A 23,329-nucleotide genomic window follows, 5' to 3' on the forward strand; every position below is an offset into this window, starting at 1 on the left:
TGACTGCAGCCACACTTCACGTCACCGCGCTCCCGTGTGTGGGACATCCTGTGTCGGCGAGGAGGTCACGTGATCCCCAAACACCCTGCAATTTTGTATAAAGACCCCCCTGTCTGAGGAGCTGCCTATACATTACATACTGTTTAGTCACTGCAAGTGTTTAAGAGACCTGCTGTAGCCTAATTTTTGTGACGCCAATAGACCACTGTAGATTACTGAAATGATTTGATAAGGTTAGATACGAATAATATTTGGTAAAAGTAATATTTATTTGGAACAAATTTACTACGCTGATAGAAACAGGTTCTGAGTAACTCCATCAGTCATTCATGCTCCCTCTTCCCCTTTAACATTGAACACTGTTACTGTACTGTAATCTCCTTTAGTTCTCATGTAAGAGCTACAGTTTTAACGGAATTTTGTGATATTGTCTTGGGAATATGAAAAAATATAATGTTTTAAAGATTAACATTCAAAGCGAAAGCCAAAGGTAAAAGCATGCACTGGTGTGTAAGTTTAGCACTTGGTTAGTTTTGATGATTATCTTTGTTTATAATATGAGTTCATAATCATAAATTTAATTAAATGAACTTCAATATCAAAAACTGTATTTGTCCCCAGGGGGAAAGTTCAAGGCACTGAGAGCAGCAACCTTACCAAAAACAAGGAGCAGAAGTCTAACAGAAGGAAATCACAAATGCAAACAATGTATCAAGAAAAGAGAAGTTTTTAAACTATATATACGGTATGCATAAGTTCATATAGTGTCATCAGAGTGACTCTGTGAATGCAGAGTGGTCATCAGCGTGACTCTGTGACTGTTAAGTGGTCATCAGAGTGACTCTGTGACTGTTGAGTGGTCATCAGAGTGACTCTGTGACTGTTGAGTGGTCATCGGCGTGACTCTGTGACTGTTGAGTGGTCATCAGAGTGACTCTGTGACTGTTGAGTGGTCATCAGCGTGACTCTGTGACTGTTGAGTGGTCATCAGAGTGACTCTGTGACTGTTGAGTGGTCATCAGCGTGACTGTGACTGTTGAGTGGTCATCAGAGTGACTCTGTGACTGTTGAGTGGTCATCAGAGTGACTCTGTGACTGTTAAGAGGTTATCAGAGTGACTCTGCGACTGTTGAGTGGTCATCAGCGTGACTCTGTGACTTTTGAGTGGTCATCAGAGTGACTCTGTGACTGTTGAGTGGTCATCAGAGTGACTCTGTGACTGTTGAGTGGTCATCAGCGTGAGTCTTTGACTGTTGAGTGGTCATCAGAGTGACTCTGTGGCTGTTGAGTGGTCATCAGAGTGACTCTGTGACTGTTGAGTGGTCATCAGCATGACTCTGTGACTTTTGAGTGGTCATTAGCGTGACTCTGTGACTGTTAATTGGTCATCAGAGTGACTCTGTGACTGTTAATTGGTCATCAGAGTAACTCTGTGACTGTGATAAAGGGATGTATGTTTTGACCTTGAAATGAAAAAGTAAGCCAGGTGTTTCAAGGCATGCAGCCTGCTGGAAACCCAAGAGAAGAAGAAGTACTAGTCATGTGACATCATTCCATCCATTCTGCTAAAACTCAACTAACTATGCAACATGAGCGGCAGATTTATTTTCTACTTTTTAAACAACAGCTGCTGAAAGCTGCTGAAACTACTCTAGGAACTACACAGTGCAGATCCACCAAGCCTATTCGATGGCTACATCTGGCCCATGTATTTGAAACACAAGAACATTAGTTTCATTTCAGCTGAAGTGTGTTTTGATTTCAGCTGTTTCAATAAAGAACCATAAATTGTTCATTTGTGGCTGTGCCTTTCAGTTATTTGTTTTGAAATTGTACAATGATTTACAGAACAAAATGAGTCAAAGGTTGGGGGTAGAATAATCATTCATTAACTGTAATCAAGGTAAAAAGTTCAATTAATCGTGATTTTGATTTTTGCCATAATTGCCCAGCCCTATTGTCAGATCACTACTGAGGTCAAGATGTACTTTGCAAATTTCCATTGACCTTTATAAACATCTCATTTTAATAAACAAAAAAGAAACATATTTATCTTGAGATAATTAAAGCATTAAAAAAAGTTAAAAGTAGCACTTTTATTACACTTAGAATGACTTTCTGATCTTGTTACTCAATTTTCAACATTTTTGCCACTAATTTTTCTTTTTAAACATGAAATAGCTTGTTTTATAATACAGTAGCTTTTTACATTGATATAACCCTTTTAAGGTACAAGGGCTATACAATTGGAACAGGGCAAAATAATAGAAAAAATACACAAGTAGACAGATCATTAATAAATAAATAAATAAAAGCAAATACACATGCAAACAAGACTCACATAATGACTGAACACATGTCAACAAAGACTGGTAGAGATGTAAAGCAAACTGTTAAGAAAAAGCCATGCAATAAAAGTGAGTTTTAAAGAGAGATTTCAGATATATTTTAAACTTAGAAGAAAAGTTACATTGTATATTCACACCAGGCTAAGACAGTAAATGCAGTAAAAGCACCATTACCAAAGGCATACAGGTGAAGTCAGCAGCGTATACTCTGGACTAAACTGCAGCTTTCTTCTCTCACCACCCCTTTACCTCCCTTGTCATTAGAATGTGCCAGACAGATACACTCACCACTGCACACAACAACAACTATTCCAAAAATGTGCACTGAGTTTCTCAGTCCCTCTGGCACTGAACTGAAGAACCTTGAAGTCTCCAGTCTCTTTTGAACAGGCATGCATTCTCTCTTTTATGCCTATTTATGGAAATATTCAACAGATTTTTGGATGTCGTTAAAGTATCGTGGTTGAATCCCACTGAGCTTCGTTCATTTTATGATTCTAATATTGTGCAGATATTTTCAGTGTAACATTTGGCCACTTACTGGCACATTTCAAGATTGGGGAGTCATTGTTAATGTGATAATTAGTAGCACCTGTTGCTTTTCTGGGCACAACAAATAATTAAAGTAACATTTTAGTATGTGAAAGCCACCACCACTTTTTCACCACCTGGGGGCAGCATTGTAGAGGATTTAGGGTATTAGAGCTGCATCAGTGCGGGACTGACTGTCATGGCACAAACTAGGTTTAAGCAGTAAAATGGTTATTTGAAGTAAATCATTGAAAATAAGACAAACACAACCAGACTTTGTTTCCGTCTAGGCAATTTTTGACACTTCAGAATCACATCTTATATTTAGATTTATATGATGTCTTGATTTGCTTGAATATTATAGTTTCAGTGTATCCGTATGTGTATATTTTGTTCAACATCTGCAGTGAATTTATGTTCTTTAAGGTGCATCATGTATGTTGCAAAGATTGTTCAATTGTATGATGCCTCATGCTGTAGGACTAACACCACAGGCCCCCTAGGTGGTCATTACTGCCCCTGCTGATCCTCACAGAAGTCATATCTCATACTTTTGAGATTTTTCTCAGTTCATGTTCACTCTGCCATCATACTGAGCTTTATCAAATGAAAAGGCTGTTAACCTACAATATTCTCTACATGCAGGGATTAAAGGAGTGACCTAGTTTTAGAGTGGACCAGGACTAAAAGCAAACCTCTGCCCTTGGCAAACCCCACACTGGAGATTATTCTTAATAATCCAAAATGGCAAAGCTGAATTGGGTATCTTGACAACAGGTGCCCGAACAGACAGAGTGATCCAGTAGTGACACAAGTACTGTAGACCTCAAATGATCCAAAGTTTCCTTTTCTATTTTTGACCTAGTGATTGTCTTTTTTCATAGACTGACGTTGATTCATTTTATGAGGGCAGGAGAATCACATAGATCTGCCATGGCTGCATTTTATCCAGAAAACAAAACATGATACTCTGTTTGTTTTACTTATATAGTGTACAATGCAAACTGCTGTAAAACAATTACTGTAAGCCAGTGTATAGATATTTAGGACAAATAATTTATTATATATTTTTGTGTGAGAGCCTTATAGTCCCAAATGTTCTTGATGTCTTAGCGATTAACTGCTATTCTGTTGTGAACATGTTTAATTTTACAGACCCTCACGTGGACTGGACTAGAGCAAAATTAATTCTACTTGCAGATCTCTTAGTCAACATCTTGTCTTGATAAAAGTCCAAAAACGTGCCATTAAGTCCAACAGCATACTGTAATTATACACATAAACCCACATGTTTCAGAGGAAAACATTGGAGTGCCTAAATTATGCCAGGTACTGACGAGGGCACGAGTCATTCTCTGCCCTAAATTCTAAATCATGCTTCTTCTAGCACGAACGACAAGAATTTAAACTTTATTTAGCACATTTTGGTGTATATCAAAGGGAAAAATGCTAAGTTGTGTGGGGAAAAAATGGAAAAATATTAAAGAATAAAGAAAATTAGAGACAATGTAAGTTAAGGGGTAAAATAAAACAAGCTAAACTACAGATCTACAAAAAAATAATATGTACCTGAGAGGTGTTTTATTTTACATGTATCCAAAAAGTAGTCCAGGCTATGGTCAGATACCAGAATCTGTTTTTTATAAAACAATTGCCATTCCAGTTTCATTGCCATGGCAGCAAAGATACCAGTCTTGGGCATCCAGTATTGGGTAATTTCTTGTTTTAATCATTAAAAAATGATTTAAAAAAATAAGAAATACAGTCAAACTCCTGCACACTGTCAAAACTGCAGCTATTTCTACAGACTGTGCTCCTTTGCATGTAGTAGCTTTGTGTCAAATATATGACAAAAGATCTTATTTTTTTTAAAGATTTACCACTTTTATTGACCATTAAAACATCAATGATTGTACCATTTAAAAACATGTATCAAAAAGTATCAAAAGACTAACATTTTGGAAGATTTTAATTTATGCTTACCATCTTAATGCAGGCTGACCAAGCATATTTGGATTTAATTCCAGGCCAAACCAGCAGGCTGACCCACAAATTAAACAGATGACATTGCAAAGCTTTCTTGATGTGCCTTGGCTCCAGAGGAATTGAACCTCTGTATCTTTAGTTTTATAACGCAGCAAAAAGGAAACTTATTATTGTCTCTTAAAGTCATTGTCTGCAGCAATAATTTCTTTGATTGTTTCTTTTTTCGTGTGGACACCAGGCTTCTTGAGAGTGACTTTCTATCTCAGGCTAACAATTGTTGAATCGTATCCCAAGTGGAGGCTCATTGCAAACAGTTATTTGTCTAAATAATCCATTGTGCAGATTTACTGTTCCAGATCAGGTCATAACCTCCCAGACCTTGAATTGTAAATATCAAACGTGTTGTGATGCTTTTGACAGAATACCCAAAACAACCAATGAGAGCAAGCAGACCAGATAGCATCACCAGCCAGAGCTTACCTATTTTCACTGCACACAAGCATAAACACAACTGTACCTTCATTCTAGCCAGGATTTCACCCTGATTCTTTCCCTTGTTTTTATATTTTTTACTGCAACTGTCACACATGCCAGGACAGCTTATTGTGAAGGGGAAAGCAGAGGACATCAATAGTCATCCATGTATTTTTTTCTTCTAAAGTCACATGATCCTGCAAGGTTGTTGGCAGGTACCCAAGTGTGTGGTCTGAGGGGTCTCAAAGTCTGGCTGAGTCAACTAGTGTATGCACTCAGATGGTTATAAGATGAAATAATGTTTGAATTTGTCCTTACATCTGTGGTCTCCCATGTTTTTTTTTTTTAATTGATTAAGATTTGATAATTGTCTAGTGTGTGGCTAGCCTCAGGATTCTTCTTTGTCTCGTCATTGCACAATATGATCTAACAGATTGCACCATAGTGGTGGGAATCAAAGGATAACTTGTGATGTGATGTGATGTGATGTGTCGGATGCGATACGATACAATATAATGTGATGTGTCAGATTTGATGCAATGCAGTGCAATACAATACAATATGCTACGTCCAGCCACGGCTGTCTTTAATAGCACGGTTAGTTAGATTTTAGTAACAGAAACTACTCTACAACAGCTACTGGAACTCTCAGGGAACATATTAGTGATGCACGATATTATCAATACGATATTGGTATCAGCAGATATTAGCCTAAAAAGTGGATCACTGGTATTGACAGATATCAACATTTCTGCTGATATTTACAGCCAGTATTTTGGTTTAAAGTCCACCCATACAGTGCCATGAAAAAGTATTTGCCCCCTTTCTGATTCCTGAGGGTTTTTTTACATATTTATCACACTTAAATGTTTTGGATCATCAAACCAATTTTTATATTTCACAAAGACAACCAAACTAAATAAAAAATGCAGTGTCTGAATGATTATTTAATTTTTTTTAAGGAGAAAAAAAATCCAAACATATCTGGCCCTGTGTGAAAAAGTAATAGCCCCCTAAACCTAATAACTGGTTGTGCCACCCCTGGCAGCAATAACTGAAATCAAGCATTTGTGACAACTGGTGATGAGTCTTTTACATCGTTGTGGAGGAATTTTGGCCAACTCTTCTTCGCAGAATTGTTTTAACTCAGCCATATTGGAGGGTTTTCCAGCATGAACTGCTCGTTTAAGGTCACACCACAGCATATCAATTGGATTTAAGTCTGGACCCTGAATGGGCCACTCCAAAACCTTAATTTTGTTTTTGTTTTTTTGAGCCTTTCAGAGGTGGACTCGCTGGTATGTTTCAGGTCGTTGTCCTGCTGCATAACCCAAGAGCGCTTGAGCTTGAGTGCACAAACTGATGGCCGGACATTCACCTTCAGGATTTTCTGGTAGACAGCAGAATTTATGGTTCCATCGATCACAGCAAGTGAAGTGATGAAGCAAGTGGCAAATGCAAGACGAGTCTTTGTGTTCTTTTATGTCAGCAGTGGTTTTGGCCTTGGAACTCTCCCATGGGTGCCATTTTTGCCCTGAGTCTTTCTTATGGTTGAGTCATGAACTCTGACCTTGACTGAGACCAGTGTGGCCTACAGGTCTTCGGATGTCATTCTAGGTTTTCCTGTGACCTCCTGGATGAGTCGTCTTTGCACTCTTGGAGTCATTCTGGTTGGCCAACCACTACTGGGAAGGTTCACCACTGGTTCCAGTTTTCTCCATTTGTGGATAATGGCTCTGACCGTAGTTCGCTGGAGTCCCAGATACTTAGAAATGGCTTTGTAACCTTTTCCAGACTCATAGATTTCAATCACTTTGTTTCTCATTTGTTCTTAAATTTCTTTGGATCATGACATGATGCGTTTCTTTTTGAGATCTTGTAGCCTACTTCACTTTGTCTGACAGCTTCTATTTAAGTGATTATTTGATTCGACAAATCTGGTGGTAATCAGGCCTGGGTGTGGCCAGTGAAATTGAACTCAGCTTTCCAAAAACTGTGGTTAATCAGAGTTAACTCATGATTTAACAAGGGGGGAATTTTCTATCATTTATTGCCACTCACTTGAATGCTTATGGCCATATTGTTTTCCCACAATGTTTTGTGAGACTCTCAACCAATGGTAGGCTGTTCAAACTGGGCATGCCAGATTATTATGGAGACAGTCTGAATAGAGCATAATGGAGAGAAAGAGAGACAGAGAGCCTGATGTGGTCCTCTGTGCCACTGTTATGTTAATATTTAGAAGTAAAATTCACTGTGATTACCAGGAGAAACAAATTAAAGTGTCACAGAGAGGCTGTACATTACCATTTTGTTTGTTGAGCCGTGTTCTAAGGCTACAATAGTGTGTCGGTTTTCCACAGCGCAGTCCATCCAGAAAGTTCAAAGAAAGATCTGGTATAGGATCACTACTCTGTATCAGCCGGTACCAAATGCTCTGGTATCAGAATCGGTACCGGGAAAAAAAATACTTGAAAATCTCTACCTAGAACATATGCCTCTAAAGAGACCTACGTATTAGCACCAGTTAGCACACACTGTTTGTGATGATACCAGATCAGAGAAGATTATCCTGCTAATAACAAATCTGGTTACTGGAGAGACGCTAAAATTAAGTTCTGTGGAAGAAGGAGGCTTCACCAAGCCAATAGTGTTTATTGAGCTGGAGTAAAAGCCAACATCATGGCTAACAGCAGCTCTGAGAGTGGAACAGATGTAAAAGGAAAGAGCAGCATGTCTCTGTGGAGTTACTGTTCACTATTTAGTCTTAGAGTAGAGGGTTTTGGTCCATGGAGGAGTTGACATCGACGGCTGTATAAAGTTTAGACTGTCTTGTTCATTCTATGGAGCTTCGAGTTGATTGTAGGGATATAAATCTTTAAAACATATCCATATACAAGGTTTGCATTGTTGTTGTAGCTGTGCATCACTGCTGTTTCTTTGGAGGCTTAAGACTCGCCTAAGCTTACTCTCTTCATCGGTTACTAAGATGACACAGTCATTTGAGACTGTGGTTTTCAATATGGTGGCTGCCTTGGATGGGCTTCAAAAGATGGCTTCAGTAATCGATGGGTGACGTCGCTAAGACTTTGTCCAGTACTGAACACATGATGATAGATGACAATGATCCATGATTATGGAGTTCACAGCCTCGTCTATTGATGACTTTAATCCAAATCAAAGGAAGCAGCAGCAGCAGGAGGCTGGAGTGATGAACATTTCCCTGAAATTTCCCTGTGGGCGTCCTAATGGTTCTGTTCTCAGCAGGAACAAAGAGGTCAGCATTTGCCACTGTGATTGAAGGCACGGGATTAGGAACTAAGAAGATGACTACAGATGAGCAGTGAGCTTTTAAATCCGTATGATGATGATTTTTTTACACTGATCATTGCAGACACACTTGCATGTGTGAGCTTGCCTATGGGTTTTTAGCAGAGAAACTTCTCACTGATGTACAAGTGTGAAAGTTTAAAATAAAAAAAGGCCATGCTTGGTGTGCCAGATACTGGCAAAACAGATTTGTGAACTATTATAATGTTGCACACTCTATGCAGCATGTGCTTGTGTCTATGACTGCAGCATAATGTGTGCTAATTGTGCTTTCCGTTCATGTCTGATGGAGGCCGTGTGACCACAGACAGGCTCTGTGCATTACAAGATGAGGAGAGATTAGAGCACAGTGGGTTAATCTTTAGGCCTGCCATCTGCCGGGACTATGAGAATTAAAGCTGAAGCCTCGGCCTTGACCACCAACATACATAAGTCACCTGACAGGTGATCTTTTTGAGTTACTATCATGTTTGAGGAAGTTATTTGTATTTATTTTCAGTGAGCATTACAGTCATGTCTGTAGCTTTGAAGTCCTAATGTTTAGACACAAGGTCTCTGGTATGGAAGGCCTCTCTAAGCATGATGGGAAATTTTCCACCATTAGAGGTCAATGATCTTAAATCATATATTGATGTTCCTTGAAATGAAAGATTTTTATTCTGTTTTTCTGAAAGCTCAGTTTATGCAGCCGGGCTCAGTAATGATATACAGTTGACTGTATGCTGTAGTTTATACTATACCACTCAGATTATAACGTAGATTTAATTTCTCTATGAGAATGTACTGTAAAAGGTTTATTCATGTGACTAAATCCTCTTGCATGCAACATACTTAATGCTGCATATAGGCACTATACAACTGTTTTGTTTGTGTTCTCAATGTAATAGTCTTTTCTATAGGAAGGGTAGGGTAGTACAATGCATTGATATCATAGTTACGTTATCTGAAACTATTTAAAACTGTTTTGTCACACAATATTAATGAAAGACTGTTTTGATTGGTCACAGATTTGATAAAATAACAAAATTCTATTCATAAGAAGTAACAAAAATCATCAAGGGACCAACTGTAAAAAATAGGCTTTTATACAGCTAAAATGGAGGAAATTAAGACTTTTAGAGAAGGCAAAGTGGAAAAAATCCGGGGTATGCAAGGCTTTATGCCGTACTGTGAGGACAAGAAGTGCATAAAGTCAGGGAAAAAAAGAGGAGAATGACATATGGGAAAGAAGCCACAGGACTGACTTGAACCTTGGGCTGCCCACTTGGAAGACTAGCTCCCAAACATGGGGCTAGACCTAACCACTAGGCCATCTGCACCCTAGAATATGCATATTTCCAAACACATATCATTGACAAACCATTTGTCATGCACAATCCACATCTTTGTGAAAGGATGCTCTGAAATTTGCATGAGTACCAGGTACCGGATATCTAACCTGACGCGCCACATAGACTGTTTAATATATCAATTGCATGGATTTACTTCACATTCATCTGGGAAACCTCCAATACAGAACTTTAGGGAAGGGCAAGACTTTAAAAAAGTTCTCCGAAGGTGATTGGACGAATGTTCTGTCTGTCACATTCATGACGGGCCAGTCAGAGCGACAAGAGAGTAGACCGCGCAGCTCCAGTACTAACCAGAGCTATACAGGCTAGAGCTACTGCAGATTAGGAAAAATGTGGTTTAAATTAATATCAAAAACCTACCAGTAGATGCAAAAACATCTTCTCTGCCAAGACAAGCTGTCAATGTGGCTCTTTGGTCTTGTTATAATAAAAAAATATGGTCAAGGTCTGATTAAACTGACACTTTTCTACAGCTACAACTGAGCTTACAGCTACAGCGGTGGCAGCCATTGTGTACACTAGCTTGTCATACAACTTGCAACTATGGCAAACTTGTACTGAAACTGGTCAAAACAAGAGCATCTTTTCATGAAACGCTTTGGCTCGTCTTTGCTTCTTTGAAATGGGTCTGATAAAACTGCCACTATGGCTCGACTGAGATAAGCACTACATCAGCAGTGATTGTATATACAGGTTCACTATACAGCATTTACAGTCATGGTGCTGAAAATTTAAGCTCTACAAAAATACATTTATAAAACCATAACAGACTGTAAATGAAAAAATATGCAGTTATATATCCATGAGTTGGTGTTCACATGATTATTTCCTTTGTTAGATTTTAGGGCACCTGGAAAGTATTGTATAACATTTGTTTATATGAGCACAACAAGATTATCAATAAGAGCTTCAAACAGGAGGATTAGCCTACTTTGGTACTCAAAATGTAGTTCAAAAGCTCCCAAAAATATTAGTATATATTAAGGGGGAGTTTAATCACAGAGACTAAACACAGAGAAATAAATAAAATAAAATAATCAGAAATAAATGTTATATTTGCATGTAAAATGTTTAAAGAATGTCTCAGCTTGTCAATAAGTATAACTAACTAACTAACTAACTATAACTATTTTTATTTTATGCCACAAGTCTACAAATCAGTGTCATGATTTTCTACCATAACATCCAAACAGGAATTATAATCCCATCAGATCATTCACTGCTGCCATCTACATCATCCTCTGTTTTATCCTTATTTATCCTATTAATTGAGTAAATAGTGGATATATATTTTTTCCCGTCTCCTTACTCAACAGATGGTTGTCGAGTGCATAGCAGATGGCACAGTAAAATATGACCAGTATATCAGCAGTGAGTTTCAGCATCATTTTAATCTCCACGTTGTCCACAGGCAGTCACAACACTCTTTGTTAAATTGTTAAAATTAAATGGCAGATCCCAGAGGTTACAGCTGTTACATAACTCTTGTGTAAACAGGAGTAAGGGCTGTGCCCAAAACGGCGTACTACATTTACTACTACTGCATACTCATACATATGAACTGCATTCTAAGGTTATGGGTAGTATTGACTGAAGAAAGTATTGAGCAAAGTCTGAGTGACATCAGACATTTGTTTACTGAAGACCAATACACAGAGGCTGGCATAGTGAAATGCAGTCTCAAAAAACGTTAGATCAACCTAATAATAGAAAAAGTGTGGAGCTGAGGTGGATCTGAAGCCTCCTGGCAAACAACTACACCATGCTGGCTTAAAGTCATATCACCAGTGCATGAAACATCACAAATCAATATCCTCATTTAAATATATCCTCAACAATTTACCAACAATAAAAACATGTTGATCACTAATACAGCCATGTAGTTATTCAAGTGTTACTTAACAATTTTTAAAACATGTTTCAGTTAGCTTGTTACTTCCATATAGTGAACTCTTCTCTTGGATAATCTGAGGGCTTTAAGGCATTGTGGGGTGATTAATTGAGGCCAGTGTGCTTCAATAAAAATCACAGACAATCAGGTGTATGTATATGCCTAGACATGCTACATAATACTGCATACAATTAATTCAGACAGGAATACTTACTCAACTTGACATCTGTGGTGGAAATTTCTAAAAGACAAGAAATTACAACACCGACCACAATCAGCGGTAGAAACATTCTGGGTTTTATTCACACCTGCAGGTGTAGCATGGGTGTAGCTGTATAGTGCTAGTATTACAGAAGTTTTATCAGAACCAGACCACACTTCTTTAAAGAAGGGCAAAGAATGGCACTGAAAGCTTTTCATAGCAGAAAGGACATCGCTTTTCTTCCAACCTGCTTCTGCATGAGTTTGCAATAGTTACAGGCAGAGTTCAGTTGTACAATTCAGTGCAGCGATTAGCTTTGATGTAGCAGTGGCAGCATTTTTATAAGATCTTCTTTTAGATAACCAGAGCAAAGAGCCACATTGAGTGAGTCTCCTGGCGGAGAGGATGTTTTTGCACTTCTCCCAACTGGCCTCTGCATGACTTATATCCACCAACAAGCAATAAGCTCCACTGTTCATAAAGCCTGTCTAGTTTGCATCACTATCAGAGCTGTGCATACTCCCTCAGTTTGTCTTGTCACTCTGATTGGCCTATAATGAATGTGACTGAGTAAACTTTTGTCAAATCACCTTCCAAGAAATCATAAAAAGTCTTGCCCATTCCAGACGTTTCATATGGGAGGTTTTCCAGATGTATAGGAAATATGCAATGGACATGTGAAACAGTCAATCTGGCGTGTCAGGTTAGTATTAGCCACAAATCAGTATAAATTCTGAGGCTGTAAATTAGGGCTGTCAAGTGAAAAAATGTTGTATCATATTGGAATACAAACCTGCTTTTATTTTGAAAGAAAATAAGGACCTTCAACTAGATTGAAGAATATGAGATGAACTTCTAGCCACTGCAAAAGGAACTTGTTATTGATTGAGCAGGAAATAAGGGAACAGTAAAAAGTTAAATGTTTGATATCACATAGAGGTGTACACAATGTTTGACTTGTCCACTGAGCTGTCTGTGAGATTTTTAAACTGAAATGAGACAATAAGGAGCAGTGATGGACTTTTTTTACACCACTGTCTCAGCAGGAAGTAGTAGCTTAACCAAAGTGTTGAAAGGGACAACATAGCATGCAGGTAAAAAAAAAAAAATCACTTATTATGGATTATTATAAATAATGATTGATATATTAATGCTGACAGCCTTGTAAAAACTATAACAAGCATGAGGTAGATGATGAAGTACGTGCCCTTTTGCCTGTAACATCCAAAGTGCCCCCTTTATATTCTGTTGTTTCCCCCCTAAATGTAAATTTAAGTTTATTTTGAAAGGGAAAGCACAAAGGCCTGTTTGTGCCCTAACAAGAAAAAAATTAAATATGCTATAGATATAATAGATATATATAGATATAATATGCTGGCCAGCTTCGACAAAAAGGAGGATGATGGATTTCTGTACATTAGTGGAGGTTTCTAATTTGACCAGTAAATATTTGCAGCACCATAAAAATAACTTTTATTTAATAATAATTAATATAACTATAACTCATTGTTGTAGTTCCATGTGGCCCTTTATAACTTTGAGTACCTGCCCCCTTAAAGGTCTCAGCACAGGCCTGAGGCCAAGCATTATTACACACAATAAGATTGAGACTAGGGTCATTCAAAACAGTCAACAAAGGTCGCATACTAATTGAAAGCTTTTCAATACCATTACAGTATTTTATGCAAAGACAGTTTTGTTCTTTAGATGTCAAGTTGTTGATAAAGAATAAATCTGACATTAAACCTCTTCCTGGGTTTTATGTGCAGTGATACGGTATATTCTTGTTCTTGGCTGTAGCAGTCCAGTTGGCCTGTGGAGGCCCACGAGTATCTCTTAAGATGTGTCATTGGATTAGCATGTGAGCATCTGCCTTTAGCCTCCTCCAGTCTCACACAAACACCTTGCCAGGGCATCTCATGTGCAGGTGTCTTGACGGAGCCGTCTTCATGGTGCGCTTTTATGACTTCATTCTTTAGGATGAAGAATGTAAAGATTTTACATCTGCCACTTCTGTTTGTGTTGGTGTTTGTGAATGCCTGCTTTGGTAAGTTTTACCTCTTCTTCCCTTCTTAAAGCTGATTATTTGTTGTGATCAGATTATGAATGTCGCATAGATATACAGTACATGACTTTGAGCTGGATGTTTGCTCTGTTTCTAAAGGCTCTTCTTGTTCTTAATTGGTAAAAGTCATATCTCTATCTCTTTGACCGCTCTAAGAGTGCCTATAAGCTTGTACTTTATGTGATTTAACACTAGCAGGTATGTCTGGTGAATGCATTCTGTTTTAAAGGTCATTTTTAAGTAATTTTGCCAAAATGAGAGTCTAGATCACTGTTACTTAAAGTTAAGAACAGTTTTATTCCTGCCTATGAAGATCTTAGGTCTATGTATAGAAAGGGTTTCTAAGAGGTTGACGTAACTCACTTGTAATCCTGGTAAGAGCTGAAGAGAAAGCAGGGGGCGTGAGCTCTGTATTGTCATCTTGATTGGTCTTGCTAAAATCTTAAAAGCTAGCCAGCTTGAAGGTCCCATACCAGTTAAAGAAACACTTAAGCTTTTTATCTGACTTTTTATTTCTAATTGTCACATAAACACCAGTGAATGGCAAAGAGGGATTTGTAGGTAACGTTAATGGAGAGTTGGTCATTTAAAGGCAAACATACAAGGATGTGATAATGACGTGAATAATGACTTTTCCTGCATTTAAGTGTTTATACTCGTTGATTGTTAATAAAACTTTACGGACTTTTAAAGTTTTTCCGAAGGTTGTGTGAGCTAGCTAGCATGGATGTTATTGTTTATGTGTTTGAAAGTTTTCACATCTAGCATTACTTGCCAATATAAATGCCAGTTAATATCTACAACAAATGCTTTCCTAGCTTCATTTTTTACAGGGAAAAAATGCAATTATGTAAATCAAAATATAGCTTTGTTAGCTGTTTAGTTGGATCTTTATAGTTTAAGAGCAATGACTAATATTGCCACCAATAATAATCACAAAAAAAATAATGCTGAAACTTTGTGTAGGGTGAACAAAAGGAAGAGTAATGAAAATCAAGATTCTGCCTAGAGTAGCAAATATTGGAAAACATTTGCTATCAGAAGCTACTGGGATGTACTCTCATTACACAACATGTATCACTGCACTGAATTTAAGATATGATTTATCACTGTTTTTATGATACCACTGAAAAATCATCACCTGCCCCTTTCAAGATCTTTATGCCTTTCCTCTTCAGCTGCTAATGTTGAACAAGAGAGGCCAAAAGCAGAAAATGCCCCCAGCTGTTTAAATAGTGTTGTAATCTGTATTTATTTTGTCTCATTTTTTACATGGTCCAGACTGGCTGCTGACCGTTGCTCTAAAATATCTGTCTCTGCAGACCACTGCAGTCAGACACCACCACTGATAGGACAGAAATCCCCCCAAAAAAACAGTATTTAACTTCCTGTTAGGGTTAGGGTAAAGGTCATAGTAAGGAAGTTAGAAATGGCCTGGTATGGTGTTATTGCACCAGCTGTGAGTAAATAAGTTCTTACTTATTACAGGTGTAAAGTCCTCCATAAAATATGGCTGTTATGGCGATAGTTCTGAAAGGTGGGATAAGTTGGAGGATGAAATTTGGTGTCAGCAGTGTGTTCTCCTTGATCCATAAAACCGCTGTTTTCATGAGTGGAGATCATTTCCACCAACCACTGTTAAATCATCTTGTGTTTCAGAGATTTCACCACTCATTGTCAGTGTTGTTATTTTACACTGGCTCTTGGTTTTTGCTGTTGGCTTTAGTTATCACTTAAAAGGAAACTTCAGTATTTTTGAAGTTGGGCCATATGAGTTACCTAGCACTAGTAGTGGCATTGGCATCCAATGACTTTAATGAGCAATGCTCCTTTAAGAAGGACTCGCAGGTTGTACCGGCCAGGAAGCTAGGCTATACAGCTAATAGATGGGCACAGTTTCTCCGTAGAATTTAGTGAGTTTTTGGTAAAAATGGCCTAACCCTAAACAATGTTGGCTCAAATGTACACACTATTAGAAACTTTTGAAGCATTTTATTTTTTACCCATAAAGCCTCTGTTGTTTTGTCACTATTTTGCAAAGCAGGCTCAGGCTACCCATTATGTATTTTTGGCTCTTGCACTGCAAAATAGTGACGAAAATACAGAAGCTTTCACTAACTTTTTTGTTAGTGTGTCCTTGAGCCAACATTGTTTTGTGGCCCTTTTTTTTTTTCTTTTTAGAGTTGCTCAATTCTACAGAGAACAGTACCAATCTGTTACGCTGTAAAGTGACCTTATAGAGTATATATAGAGTCCTTCTTAAAGGAGCAATGCTCACTTACATCACTAGAGGCAAATGCAACTACTACTGCCACAAACCTCAAAAGACTCAACTTCAAAAATACTGAAATATCCCTTTAAGAAAAATGCTTTGTCACATCCTTATTCACTTTTGGTGCTGTTTGAGTATTAATGAGAGTTACCATAAGTTATTGGGAGACATGAGAGGCAGCACTGGAACAAAACACTGGGTTAAAACTGCTTTTCATTGATTGGTTAAATTAAGTGAAATGGTCATATCAGCTACAAAATTTCAGTTAGTTTGGATGTAAAGCTCTACTAGTTAAGGTCAACCTTATGTCTCTGTGGTGCAACCAAACAATGACACTTAAATTACAAAATAACTAGTTTCAGCGTAGGGTTAAGATTGGACTTTACACCATAACTTAAGAGAGAACTAATGCATAGCTGGTAAGACAGGCTACTGAACAACAGAAAAAAACTTTTCATCACAAACCTTAAACCTTTAACACCAAAAGTAACACACCTGACCTGCAAAACCTAATTACAGAATGTTTAATATAGCCAACTAAAGAGTATGCCTACAGGCTTCTCCTTGAAAACACACTAACCCAGCCAACATAGCTGAAGCTAGACAACAATCACATAACTATTTCTAAGATGGCAAATACAATGTACCAGCAAATTATACCACTTCTGTCCTGACAGAGGTGGAGTCTCACAGTGGTGGTCTGCAGGATGGGTTGTCTAAGAGCAGCATACTGCAGCCAGACCCCTTTCTATATTTGTGTATAATTTTTTTTGTATTGCAAGCAGGGCTGTCAACATTAATATATAAACCATAATTAAAGTCCAAATTAGTACATGATTTTATTTTTATCACATCAATCACGTGCTTTGTTGTCCCTTTCAGCACAGATTGGTTAAGCCACTGTAGTGCCTCTCTACAGCCACAGTGATATCAAATGAGTCCAGCACTGCTCCTTACTGTCTTATTTCAGACTTATTTAAACTCACTGACAGCTCAGTGGACCATTCGGTCATCTGCATTTACTGTTTTATTGTTCTCTTATTTCCCTGCTTAACCCATTACAAGTTCCTCTTTCAGTGGATTAGTTCATGTCATCATCTTCGATCTACCCAAAATTCCTTATTTTCTTTCAAAATAAAAGTAGATCTTTGTCATAATAGGAAGTCAGTTAGCCTTAGTTCAACCCTTTAAAGCCAGTTGTACCATATTTGATTCATAATTTTGTGAGACCTACATACAATTAGATGAGCGATAAAAAAAATGCCCTCCAATTTTTCTGTTTTTCTATTTTGGTAAAAGTGTAAATAAACATCTCAGTTCCAAAAAATGAGAATTTTCTGGCATTTTTTTTAGGTTTCAGGATTCAAAGGGTTAAAAGTTTAAGAAAACTTTTGTAATTCACCATGCTTAACTAGAAATTCAGAGTTTAATGCCAGTTTTTTAAAATTAATTTCCCCACAGCCCTAATTACAAGGTATGGATTCATCCCTATTAGCTACCGTTAGCTTAGCAGATAAATTAGGGCATTTGGAGCAGAACAAATGAGCGTATAAATTTGATTAAGGATTTGTCGCGTAACTAATTAATTCAACTATCAGCAGCCAAGAGAAGGTTTATGTTATTTCTTTTTCCCAATCTATACAGTCTCCCCTTGAGCTGATTAACAGGAAACTTTCAAGCATTTAATTGTGGTTTTTATCTCTCTTTCCTCAGCACAAGCAGACTTTGCCCCCTACTTTTACGACAACGGTCCTTACAGCCAAAATGGAAACCTGGCACTGTTCAGCCTCTCTGAGGACACGCCCGTCGGTGAGCTGTTGTCTGAGATCAATCTGAACCGATAATAAATAGGCAGCTTGGAACAACCAATCAACAACATGCTTAGTTTTGGTTCCTAGAATGTGAGAGTCAAGGGTGAGAGATAGTCTTTGATAGAAGAACAGATGTTGAGTGGTGTTTACGTACTCACATGGACATGCTCATCTGCTGGAGCCACCTGTTGAATGTGAAGAGGGTTCTCTGGCTCTGAATGTGGTGCAGCTGGTCTCACGCCCTCAGTCAGTCTGGGAACTCTCTATACTGCTACCTAGTGTGTTAGCCTTGTTTTTGATATTAGTTTAAAGAATGGAGAGGTTTAATACCCTTCAGTGAAGCTCAGTGATAGTTAAACATGAAACCCATACACCAAGCTGTAATCAGCTGACCTCCAGCTGATGTAATTACTGCTTCCTACTACTCTCAACCAATCACAGCTTTCTCTCAACAAGGCAGAGCATTTAAATATGACTTCCTTCTTACTGATCCCTGCAACATCAGTATTGAAACCACACTGCTGCTGGCAAAGCTTCACCTACACGACCCCAGCCTTGTCCAGCAAATCAGGGGTGTCCAAACTATGGCCTGGGGACCGAATATGGCCCTAGGTACATCTTAGACTGGCCAGTAGTAAATTTTAAATTGAAAAATGAGATATGGCCCACATTAGAACATCAAACTTGTGCTTGATTGTATTGCACTTCAAAGTTTCACACAAGGTAGCACTATTATGCTAATCCTGTAAACAAACATTTTGACAAGAATAATTTATTCATATTTTTTCTTTTTTGTGATTAAATTGTGATAACACTGTAAATAGTTAGCATGCCAGCAACCAAAATAATAACAATATCTGCCCTGGTATCTTACAGCAGCAAATAGCAGTAAAATGGTTTTCCAGGGGCAGAGTCAACCAAGGCCCCTGAAATCTAATTGGCCTCCCCAAAATCCTTAAAATGATTAGCTATTTGCCTTGTCAGCCATTACTTAGCTATTTAAACACACCCAATCACTTAGACCATTGTAGCATACACCAGATTTCATATCCTCATAGTGAGGTATACTTATATTTTTCTGTATGTGGCCCTCGGTGTACAAAAAGTTTGGACGCCCCTGGGTTAAATCAGTGACACATAATACATCTTCATGTAAAATTCATTTCATAATTATTATCAAAGAAGGACCAAAGTTATATCATAATTGTTATATTTTATGTACATCTGAAAGAAATTGCTTATCATTTTAACCTCTCAGCAGCAAAGGTACTTTGATTTATCTAACACGTCTTTTTGGAGGTTTGTTTTGCCTGTTAAACGACTTATGGTTTGTTTCCTAAATGTAGATTTTAGAAAAGTAACATTGTTATTTATGCACAGGTTATGTTTTATGTGCATGGGTCAGTGAGATGAGGTGTATATTTTTGTGTCTGTATCTATTATTTCCTTTTGAAAAAAAAATTAATCTGCTCATGGCATAAATTAATGTTTCCAATGACTTTTTTTTCTAACAAGAATAAAAGTAGCAACAAAGTGTGTCAAATTGTGTCACAACTGCAAATGAATGAAGCCTTACATGTCGTTGACCCACGTACTCCAAGGTTTTCTGAAAGTGTCTGCCCAGGTCCCAGCTGTGACTTCATCTAATTATTGAATTATATATTAATTATATCATCTTGTTTCAGGCACACAGATCTACTCACTCAATGGCACAGATCCTGAAGGCCAAGAGGTGAGCTACGGCCTTTCCTTCGATCCAGGGTCCAAAGAGTACTTCAGAGTCGACCCCGTATCAGGAAACATCACACTGGTGGAACAGCTGGACAGAGAGGTACACTGAACATAGGCTTGGGAGAAATTAAGTTAAATTTACATATTGAAAACTAAGACTTTTCATGATGTACTTCATGATGAAATCTTGTTTCTCCATCTTTGCTTAGAAACAAGATTCCATTGATGTTCTTGTCAGCATCACAGATGGAAAAAGCAAGGTATGCAGTTTAATCTAATGGGGGTTTATACCTTTTAATCAACAGACAAAAACTAAATGTACCTAATCTTTTTGTGTTCCTTCTTCATTTTAGGTTGTTGAAAGAGTCACAATATTTGTCATGGATGCAAACGATGAAAAGCCTGAATTCCAGAACATGCCAGCTATTATCGATGTACTCGAAGTAAGTTATGCCAAAGGATATGACTTATGAACCATTTTGTAAAATATGAAAACACCATATATTTGTTTAAAAGTCTTTTTGAAGCCTGTTTATCATCATATAATTTCATGTTTGCTTTGTTTTCTTTAGACCATGGAACCTGGCAGCAGCATTTACAAAGTGGAGGCTGTGGACCGAGACACCGGCTCGGGTGGCTCAGTCACCTATTACCTCCAGGTATATTCCTTTAATAAATGAGTTCAGTATGCAATCAGATAAAACCTGTTAAAAATGCTGCTTATATGATATGATACCTTAAACTGGTAGGTTCTTCATGTCATGTCATGGATATAAGCTTTAGATTTACTAATTACTATTTTCCATGCTCACATGTGAATTTATGCATGTGCCTGGAAATGCTGGTGTATGCTGATGTAGTTACGTGAACTGGGATTAAATAACAATTACATTTGTGTCAGGCGACATCGGCGGCTTAGAGGGCTGCTTGGGCAGAGGCTGGCAGGGAATGTTAGTTTGCACTTTGGACTATTAGGACCAGAGAACAGCTGGCCTGGAGTGACAGTGACTGGTGATTTGCGCACATCTGGATGCTGCAGCTTTCACCTGCCTGCCCCGTCTTTCAGCATATGGGCCCTATACATCCAGATGGACCCTATTCAAGATGTGGCCTCACTATGTTTTAATGTAGCCATCTGACCACTTTTCATGAAATCTCACGTGAGACGTTGTAGATGGAGTTGAGTGGCAGGGACTCTGCTCGTGTGACCTCCTATGTGTCTCTTCTAAAACCCTGATTATGTGCTGCTCTGTTACAGAATCCTCAGTCCACTTTGTTTACCATCGACAGACATAGTGGAGTCCTGCGTCTGAGAGCGGGGGAGATGCTGGACTATGAAAAAACAAAGACACACTTTGTTAACATCATTGCAAAGGTATCCAAATTCAGTAAATACATGTTTTGTGCAAAAGTTTTTCATTTTCCTCTATTTTAGATGTCTTTAGATTGTTAGAAGCTCTAATACGTGTTTTAATGTACCAAGAGAAGGCATAAATGAGAGCATAGCTTTTTTAATTTAAGGTATACACAATTCAAGTCTCAAGAAAAAAGAGTCAGACAGTAAGTAAACAGTAATTAGCCTGTTTCTGAGCAAACGATAGACTGCTTTTTGTTTTGCTGTGCACCTGTTGTATCAATCAAACGCCCTTCTTGTAAAATGTAGTCAACTGCTTATGGAGTAGAACTGCCATGTTTCTTGTCATGCCCTTTAGCAGCAATGACATTCATTTATGAGCTGAAATTACTTTTATTTATTTATTAACAAAGTTCTAGAAACATCCCATGACATTATAAAATATATATATAGAGAAAACATCTCACAAAAATAAACTAACAATTTGATTTTTTTTTCTTTTTGTTTCATCTACAGGGGCATCTAAAAAAATACAATATCATGAGAAGGTTCATTTTTTCCCTGTGATTTAATTCAAGAAGTGAAACTTCTGTAAATTCTAGGTTAATCTCATACAAAGTGAAATATTTCAATATTTTTTTCTGTATTCATCTTGATGTTTATGGCTTGCAGTTCACAAATATAAAAATAAAATCCAAAATATTAGAATATCAAAATATCAGCTCAAAAAAGGATTTATAATATATCAATGTTGACCCTCTGGAAAATTATGCTCATTTATGCACTCAGTACTTGGTTGGAGCTCTTTTTGCACAAACTTATGCGACATGGCATTGAGTCAGTCAGCCTGTGGCACTGCTGGGGTGTTATGAAGCCCAGCTGCTCTGATAGCAGCCTTCATCTTGCCTATATTGTTGAGTCTGGTGTCTCTCATCTTCCTCTTGACGTTTCCCCAGAGATTCTCTGTGGGTTCAGGTCAGGACAGATGGCTGGCCAATCAATCACAGTAATACCATGGTCAGTAAACCAGTTTCTGGTAGTTTTGGCTTCACTGTGGGCAGGTTCCAAGTCCTGCTGGAAAAGGAAATCAGTACCTCCATAATGCTTGTTAGCAGATGAAGTATGAAGTGCTCTAAAATCCTTGTAGATGGCTGACAGCGTTGGCGCTGGACTTGATAAAGTACAGTAGACCCACAGGAGTAGATGACATAGCACCCCAATCATCACTGACTGTGGAAATTGAAAACACTGCACTTCAAGCACCTTGGATTCTGTCCCTCTCTGATCCTTCTCCAGTTCTTTTTCTCCTTAGCCCAAGTGAGAGGCTGATAACATTATCTGTGGTTCAGGATTGGCTTGACACTAAGAACATGGCACTTGTAGCCCTTTTCCTGGACCCATCTGTGTGTGGTGGCTCTTGATCCACTGACCTACAGCCTCAGTCCACTCCTTGTGAAACTCCCCTAAGTTCTTGAATCTGCTTTGTTTGACAATCCTCTGAAGGCTGAGCTCATTACTGTTGCTTGGTGCTTTTCCTATATCACACTTTTCCCCTCAAGTCAAGTTTCCATGAATATGCTTTGATTCAGTCTCTGAGAACAGCCTGCCCTTTCAGCAGTGACCTTCTGTGGCTTACCCTCCTTGTAAAGGGTGTCAATAATTGTCTTCTGGATAAGAGTCAAGTCAGCAGTCTTCCCCATGATTGCACTTGAGTGTACTGAACCAGAGTGGGAGAATGAAGGCCAAATTAGACTTTTCCACAAAATTCTAATATTTTGAGATAGATTGTGAGATTTTTTTATATTTTCGTGAGCTGTAAGCTGCAATCATCAGCATTAAATCAGACAAAAGTCTTGAAAGCTTTCCCTTTTTATGAGATGAATCTAGAATATATGGAAATTTAACTCTCTGAAGTAAAGCACAGGGGAAAAATGAAACTTTTCATGATATTCTAATTTTCTGAGATATACCTGTAAGCTGTG

General features: G+C 38.0%; 1 protein-coding gene across 1 annotated transcript in view; it reads left to right on the forward strand.

Annotated features, from left to right (window-relative positions):
- Positions 1 to 8,469: 8,469 nt before the first annotated feature.
- cdhr1a (cadherin-related family member 1a) overlaps positions 8,470 to 23,329 on the forward strand; it is a 29,467-nt gene continuing 14,607 nt past the window's right edge. Inside the window, exons 1-7 of the mRNA XM_041788993.1 lie at positions 8,470 to 8,616; positions 18,119 to 18,260; positions 19,948 to 20,093; positions 20,203 to 20,253; positions 20,347 to 20,436; positions 20,566 to 20,652; positions 21,252 to 21,368. Coding sequence (XP_041644927.1) covers positions 8,470 to 8,616; positions 18,119 to 18,260; positions 19,948 to 20,093; positions 20,203 to 20,253; positions 20,347 to 20,436; positions 20,566 to 20,652; positions 21,252 to 21,368 — 780 coding nt within the window. The remainder of the gene's footprint in view (positions 8,617 to 18,118; positions 18,261 to 19,947; positions 20,094 to 20,202; positions 20,254 to 20,346; positions 20,437 to 20,565; positions 20,653 to 21,251; positions 21,369 to 23,329) is intronic.

This window comes from Cheilinus undulatus, linkage group 6, assembly GCF_018320785.1.
Source record: "Cheilinus undulatus linkage group 6, ASM1832078v1, whole genome shotgun sequence".
In the NCBI taxonomy this organism is placed as follows: domain Eukaryota; kingdom Metazoa; phylum Chordata; class Actinopteri; order Labriformes; family Labridae; genus Cheilinus; species Cheilinus undulatus.